Here is an 8216-nt window from a genome sequence, read left to right on the forward strand (position 1 = left end):
AAAATGAAGGTAACATAGGGTTTATAATTTGGATTGAAATTGACTTTAACTGCATTATTAATCTTATTGGGCTTGTTGTTGGGTCAAAATACACAGCCTAAAATATATAATATGTGAAAGATATATGCGTGAAACATGTGCTTAAATACTTCGGGTTAATTTCGGATATTTCGGGTAGACCCAAAATTGATCCGATTTTTTCGGGTTAATTTTATGTCAATCCGAACCCGACCCGATATCAAAAAACCCTAATCCTAATTCGTACTTTCTCGTGTCGGTTTCGTGTTGGATTTCGGGTCGTATCAATTTTTGCTACCTATCAGGGAAGTGAATAGTTAGTCATGTCGTGTGTGAGACTCTAAGAGGGCTGTTGTCTCACCAATACTACTATCTCTATCTAATTGCAAATTTTGTACTATTATCTTCTTTTTTTGGCAGTTTTTTTTCCAAATTACTGATTTCAATATCATATCCCCTTAAATTAAATAAAAATAAATAAAATCTGAAAGTTTCTTGTTATGTTTTTCTCAACTCTTCAAAAAATATTTAACAGGAAATCAGTTTCAGTTTCCAGTTTCCAAATTTACACTTCCAAAATCGGGTCAAAACCCAAAACACAAGCCCATATCCAACAACCCATCGACCAAAAGCCCTTCAATTTAACACACCAAAAGCCCATTCCTCTCTCTATAAATAGCCCATCTCCAAACTCAGATTCAAATAAAAAACAGGATTGTGGCGGTGACTACAAACAGCCAAACACGACCTAATCAAACCCTAATCGATTCACTTCATTCTTCATTTACTCAATCAAATCTCATTAAAATTAAAAATATTCATTCAAATAAAGATCAATTGTGTGATTCACTACTCGAAAAGTGAAAAAATTGGGGAAAATCGATGGAGAATCTTGAATTAGAAACCCTAAATTTATCGAAAAAAGCCCCTTTTGAAATTCCAAAGAATCGGAGAAGAAGACCCTTAAAGAGTCAATCTTTCGATACTTTTCTTCGAATCGTTTCGGAATGTCACTTGCATTTTCAAAATCAAGGTAATCTTGTTATTTTGATTGTTATATTGTTGTATGTTATTTGTGTGTATTTGTTATTGTTTATTTTTCTTTAGCTGATTTTAATTAGTATGATTGTTTTTTGTTTTTACGATAAACGCACACGTGTCTCCACTGAAGCTCGAAAATTTGATTTGTTGGTACGGAGGGAAGAGAAGGTATTGGTAGGCTATGATGTTAGGGGTAAATTGGGTAATTTTGTCTTGTTGCGGTTAAGATTTTGTTGATGTGTTTTTTTTTAATTTTGTTTCGGTTATTGATGTTATTGATAGGTTATGTTGATTGATACCGGACATGTTTGTTTCTTGGTATGGACTTTTTTACTTCTTGAATATGCATCGGAATTATGATTGGTTTACTGATTTTTTTTGTTTTGTTTTGTTATGTTACTTTTGTGTTTTTGGTAGAGCAAGTTGCAACGGTTCAAGGTGATCGGTTGGTCGAGAATAATGATTTGTCGATACATGGTGATCGATTGGTAGAAAGTAATGATATGGAGACTGAGGACGGGTTGGCACGTGAAAATTCACTGGTTAATGAGTTTAGAGAAGGTGATCGGTTGGTTGAAAATAATGATTTGGGGATCGAAGATGGGTTGGCACGTGGACTGGTTAATGAGGTTAGAGAAGGTGATCGGTTGGTAGAAAATAATGATCTGGGGTTGGAAGATGGGTTGGCACAAGAAAATTTATTGGTTAATGAAGATAGAGAAGGTGATTTATTGGTAGCGAGCAATGGTTTGAGGCCTGAGGATGGGATGGCATGTGAAAATTCTGTGGTGGATGAGAATAGAGAGGTTATGAGTTCTCAGGGACCGGGTCTTCTTGGTGACCGTATGGATGTAGATGGGTTGGACTTTGTGGATAATGTAAAGAGTAATGATCAGGGGCATGTTGATAATATTAACGGGATAGAGTTGGTGATGGAAGGCAACCAGAATTGTAATAATCATTTTGCAGCTTTTGCTTCATTACTTGATAGTGATGATCAGTTTAGTCTCCCTGATTTTGACATGGAGGAATTTGGTTTAGGAGAACAACTGGGTGATAAGGGACCCTGTGGTGATGTCTCTCAACTTATTGACTCGTTACTGGATACAGATGTAACTGTTGGAGGTTCAGTGCCCATTGTTACTAATGATGAGAATCGTTCAAATGCGAAGAGAAATGGGATAGAAACACCAACAGATGCAAGGGAATCAGATACAGTGATATCTTCCTTGCCTATGGTTTCTTCCTCTCTTCAGAAAACTGTTCAAGGCATTGAAGATGGGGAAATTTCAGAGGTTTCTGAAGTTCTTGAGAAGTCAAGTGATTTAATAAATGAAGATGCTGTACCCTTAGAGAAGAACAGTGAAGACAAAGATGAGCTTTTAGGAGATATTATTTACAAAGGATCCACTCTGGATGCACTTGGAAGAGGACCTGCGAAAGATAACCAGTACTTTGGCCTAGATAAAAATGGAGTTAGCATACCGAGCACTGATTTAAATGTTGAAAAGGAGAATGATAATAGAAATTTGGTAAATAATAGAACTCAGGTCTATTATGGGGATACGGTAGAAGATGACAGGGATGACCAGAAGGATAGTAAACTTGAATTCGGAAGAAGCAGACAAAGGTGTGCGCCCAAAGAGACCAAGAGTCAAGGTTCTTGTCCTAAAAAAATATCACCAAGTGGTGGATCGACAGGGGAAAATACAGTTGAGAATCAATGCAGTGCGTCAACTGAAGAGGTTTGATTTATTCCTTATATTTCACTCTTTTACTATTATAAATAGAATGACCCCCTCCCCTTCCATGCACCTAACTTGCTAGTACATGTTGTATATTGGTCATTGTCTCATATCCTACCTGTATCTTCATTAATAGAAACATTTCAAAGTTACAAAGAAAAGAAATAGAAGGATGCTTCTATGAACTCTTAGTAAGCGACCAAATTCACCAATTTTACACTGTTAGCTCCTGTAAAATTTTTTACTAAAACAACTGGTGTTTGTGGATTATCTGAAAAGGGGATACCAGCTTGTAAACTCATCTATTATGCACCTCTAACTAACCAAAACCTTCTTTTTTCAGATAAAAATGATATGTTGTTTTACGAAGAACTTGTTTGAAATTTGAGCATTTTACTAATTTGCATCTAGAGATACTTAATTATACAACTTTACGCAGCATGGAAGTATGAATAATTCTCGAGTTCCATTCAGCTTCACCAGATAATGTTTTGTTGGATTGCTTTGTTTAAGATTTATTGGATCTGATCTGGCCTAATTTTGAGATTTTTTGTAGGTTGCCGATCAGAACAGAAGGAAAAGAAAGAGGGGGGGTCGTAGCAAGGAGTCAAAGGACAAGAAAAAGGTATACTTTTTCATTGATATCTATTAGCTGAGAGTTTGTTCTTCGAAATATCTTTTATAAAATATTGATTATTGATATTCACATTAATGGAATGTGGATAGAGCTTAACTTATGTAGTTCAGTATTTTATATGACCCATATTTAAGTGCATGTTACATGAAAATACATAGTTTACAATTTGTACATTTTTACTTGTTGAGGCTCGTATACTTATATTAATTATTCCTTCACTATTATCCTACATGCAGAAGAAAGAAAGAATTGAGCGAGCAAAGAAAAACAGAGAACTCGGTGTTAAAAGGTTGAAGCTGACACCAGTGTCGAAACCAAAAACAGTAATATATTGCCGTCACTTTCTCAAAGGAAGATGCCATGAGGTTTTTTTTTTCAGTAATTATAATTTTTACGATAAACATGCATATAAATACCAAGCTTGATTATTTCCTTTCTGTTTCCACAGGGCGAAAAGTGCAAATATTCTCATGATACAGTACCATTGACAAAGTCTAAGGTAAATGTTATGTTCTCATTGTCAGAACATAATATGTTAAATGCTTCTCTGTTGTAATCTGATGTTAAAATTTTTGTTTCTTATGTGAGTTCCATTATGCTATATCTATGTGAGTCGCAAAATGCTTTATGAACACTCGTCATAAGCCACCTAATTAGTATCAACTTTTGGCTGCATTGGATCTTGCGAGCCTTAATTGCTAAAATCTATTTTGGACTTCTTTTTTTAAAAGATTATTGTAGTTTTTTATTTTTTTGAATCAAGATTATGTAGCTTATGAAGTTATTATGCACCAATGCCCATAAACTATGATATGTTAATAACACGTGTGACCGTGTGCAAAGTGAATCAAGGATTTTTGCACATTGGAGTTGCTGGTATATCAGGATTCATATTGTTACGTATATGATTCTATAAACTACATAAGATGCTCATGACATTATGACATACAGCTATCTTATTTCGTACATGGTGTATATGATATCTGATAAGCATGTAATAATGTGTATTAGTTATTTCTGCATTTTTGCTACACGGCAACACAAATATATCTAATACTCTATAATTTTTCAGCCATGCTGTCATTTTGCACGTCACTCATGCATGAAAGGAGATGACTGCCCATTTGACCATGAACTTTCAAAGTATCCATGTAACAGTTTCTTGTCCCAAGGTTCTTGCATCAGGGGATCCAACTGCATGTTTTCACACGAGGTAGTTCTTTTCCTCCCAACTTTGCATATATTAATTTTTCTTGTATTTTTATGAGTTTCAATTCTGTACAAATATTACAGGTAGCTCTTTCTATGCTTTATATATGTAACTTATGTAAGTAACACTATCCCCAGGTACTGGTGAAGGAAGGTTCTTCCCCTGCCTCTGATACTTGCAATCCTGATTCGAGGTCTGTATCTGTCAAACAAAATTCACTTCTGAAGAACCAAGTGAACCCTAATTCTACTGGCAATCAAATTGCGAGTGCCAACTTATGTTCTAGTGGGGTTTCTTATATTAAGAATGACAAAAAGATTGGAGAAGGGACTACATTAAAACCTGCTGGACAGGCACCCAAAGGAATAAGCTTTCTTTCGCAGAGAAATGTGCCAGTAGGTAATACGAGTAAGCATGTACAAGGTGCCTTGTCTGCGAAGGCAGATAATGGTGCCAAAGTTGACCAACCAACCATCAGTAGTGCATCAAATGGGGTTGAAAGCTTGAATAAGAGCACACTTAGAACACCTGTTGTGCCACGGGGAATAAACTTTCTGTCATTCGGTAAAGCTCATTCTGAAAGCTTTAGTACTATAAAATCTAGTTTTTCTTTAGTTAGCAATGGTAAAATTGGAAAATTACCATTAAGTGATCCCAACAAAGGTGAACAAGCAGGTTCATCATCAAAGACAATTCTTGGTGGCAAAGTTGACTCTCAGACTGGCCATGGTGCATCCAGCATCGTTCAGAACAATAATGGGACAGAAAACCGAACACCAGCAATGGCACCTCGGGGTCTGGGCTTTCTTTCAGTTGGCAATCTTTTAGACGGTTCTTCCAACAAGAAACAAGCTGGCTCCAACTTGAATGAGATAACTGGGGTGCCTTCAACTGTTAAAAACAATGAATGCGTGAGTAACAAACTTCAGACTTCTAATCCAGTTTTACCTCCAGTGTCGTCTTCTCCACTTCCCCATGATCATTTTTTAGGCAAGCTAAAAGATGTTCAGAACAAAAGCTCGTCAAGCTCTTTCCAGGGATCCCTCTTTTCAAACACTCCAAGTTCAGTGCAGAGGGCCTTCCAGTCAACATTAGCATTGGCAGCTAAATTTGAGTCTAAAGCGAAGAATGCTCACTCATCTGATTCCCCTGTTACTCGTGCGGACTTGAGCAAGGAAGACAACAGTTCACAGAACAAGTTCACGAAGTCTTCAACAATTTTGGACTTCTTATATAGCGCTAGTAGTAAAACAAAGCAGTAAATGAAGAAATTTTTGAACGATTGGAAGTTGGAAATACACTGTAGTGTCATTTTTTCGAAGGTTTGAATTGAGTTGTTTATAACGGACATGACAGTATCTCTACTGGGCATTGTTTTTTCGAAGGTTTGAATTGATTAATTTCTATTCGGACGCAAATTTCATAATCTGAAACAATTTTATACCTCCGAGATCTAGGTTTGGTTTGATATTACGTGACTTTACACTATGGGAGCTAGTTCAAGTGTTCAAGTACCCACAGCGGGAACAGATACTGTGACGACTGAGAATTTTTTTGACGTAATTAATGAATAAAGTGTGATTATGTGAAGTGATTATAATTATGTGATTAAGTACTGGTTAATTGTCTTTACTATATATTAGAATCTAGGAGCGTAAATAAAGGTGTTCCAATTTAAAGAGTCAGCTTAGAAGTTAAGCTGTGTTGTCGGACCGTCAAATAGAATGGAACCCGTCCTAAAAAAAAGGGATTAAGGTATTTAAAACGTGAACTATGTGGTTATTATGTGAAATGAAATGCTTGAGTAAAGTAATACGTTCTAATGACGTGTCGGTCGATAAAGAGAAGCGTAATTGAAACGCTGAGCGTCGGGCCGTCAGGCTGAACGTGACCTGGTACGCGTAGAAAGGAATAAAGATTAAAGAAGGATAAATTTTATGATCAGACATGAGGATGTGTTCGTATGTGTGCTTACTTGTCTGTATGCATGATTACGTGATCTGTTAACATTTTTATGGATTTAAAGGAATTAATTGATTAAAATGAAGGTTTATTTAACCTTCGCGCATTTTTATAAAATTATCTGAGTAAGATAAATGCATGGGATTTGTTCTGTTATCTTCATAATAGTTCTAGAGACTTTTTAAAAATGATGGACGGATTTATTTGCTGGTCGTTGCATTTTAAATTGATTTTTATGTGATAAAATGCTATCATTAGCACGGACTTGTGAAAATCATATAAAATCAACCGTTCACTCAAAAGTTTATTATGAGTAATGGTTGGAAAGCTAATTTCGAGATCTACGTCTTAAAATTGTCATTTGCAATAATTTTCGACTTTCCGAGAGAGATATATTTTATATTTGATTTTTATCTTATTTGAGTAAAAAGAAAGGATTAATCAAACAAAAAGGGATTTAGTAGATTACTAAAATACCCTTGGCCCTAATACAAATATAAACTCTTTCCCCCCCTTCTTTTCTTCCTTTTCCGGTGAACATTCTCCCCCTCTCCCTCACTTTCTTTCTTCCTCTCTCTCGAATACTTTCTCTCACTCTCGGCTCTCTCCATCTCTCTTCTCTCTCTCTTGCATGCAACACCAAATATTCACCCAAATTCAAAGATATTACCATCTATAGCTTCTATTTTCGGTATACTACTCAAACATCACTTGAATGTAAGTGTTTGTATAAGTGTTTATGGTCCATCTCTATGGTTGTGTTCAAGGAAATACAATTTCTTGATATATGATCGTAAGAGTAGATTCAAGAAGATTTTGTGGTTTAAAACTCAAGAGGAGACCCGTTAAGGGCACTCTTAAGTTCGACCACCACCGGCCATGATCCAAGGAGAGCCGGTGGAATTTTAATGATGTGTTGATGTGATTTTGAGCCTTGCATGTTTTGGTTTCTTGAAAAGTTCAAACGGGTTTTGTACTTCCTTTGAAATTTAAGTATGTGATTGAAAATGGATTGTTTTGATTGTTTGATGTGTGTATAAGTCATTTGATGCTTAGGAAATCAAATTTGAAGGTTGCATGTTGGGTTTTTGATTCGGCATTGTACTAATAAAAAGGGGAATTAGATTTGGTGGCTTGATCTTAGTGTAAACTAAGCTAAATTAGTGAAAAATGTGATTGCATGTTAGTTTAAGGGAAGAACTAGTAATGCATGTCATTATTTGGTCCTTGAAGTTGTGAATCATGGTTTTAGCCGAATGGAAAATGGGTCTAGAAGAGATTTACTTGAAGATTAAGTGAATGCATGCTTGTTCATTGGATAATTTGATTAAAGCTTGAGTCATTAGGTGATGTTTTATTTTGTGATTCGAAAATTGTGATGGAAATGAAATAAATGACTAAGTTAAAGTTTAAAACAAGTTGAAAATGTGATATAGAACTTTGCATGTCAAGATTGATATTTGCATGTGTGTTTTCTTGAAAAACCCGAATGGGTCTTATGGTTAAAAAGAGAATTAAGTGGATTTTTATGAGATTATATGTTAATTATCTTAGTTACTAATAAGAACTTGGTTGCATGTCATTGATTGGATGATGCTTGTGT

The 8216-nt window shown here is 35.5% G+C and overlaps 1 protein-coding gene across 5 annotated transcripts; it reads left to right on the forward strand.

The window, feature by feature from the left end:
* Positions 1-738: 738 nt before the first annotated feature.
* LOC141677760 (uncharacterized) lies at positions 739-6069 on the forward strand. Of its 5 annotated transcripts, none has more exons than XM_074483818.1 (9): positions 913-1051; positions 1190-1252; positions 1342-1377; positions 1477-2804; positions 3361-3429; positions 3678-3806; positions 3890-3940; positions 4514-4654; positions 4789-6069. In XM_074483818.1, the coding sequence occupies exons 4-9, from the start codon at positions 1563-1565 to the stop codon at positions 5911-5913; spliced, it is 2757 nt and encodes a 918-aa protein (XP_074339919.1). In that variant the 5' UTR covers positions 913-1051; positions 1190-1252; positions 1342-1377; positions 1477-1562; the 3' UTR covers positions 5914-6069. The 5 variants fall into 5 exon arrangements, with proteins under 5 accessions (XP_074339915.1, XP_074339919.1, XP_074339917.1 ...); XM_074483816.1 differs by having other exon boundaries at positions 1190-1227; XM_074483817.1 differs by lacking the exon at positions 913-1051 and having other exon boundaries at positions 1081-1252.
* Positions 6070-8216: the final 2147 nt, after the last annotated feature.

This window comes from Apium graveolens, chromosome 8, assembly GCF_009905375.1.
Source record: "Apium graveolens cultivar Ventura chromosome 8, ASM990537v1, whole genome shotgun sequence".
Taxonomy (NCBI): Eukaryota; Viridiplantae; Streptophyta; class Magnoliopsida; order Apiales; family Apiaceae; genus Apium; species Apium graveolens.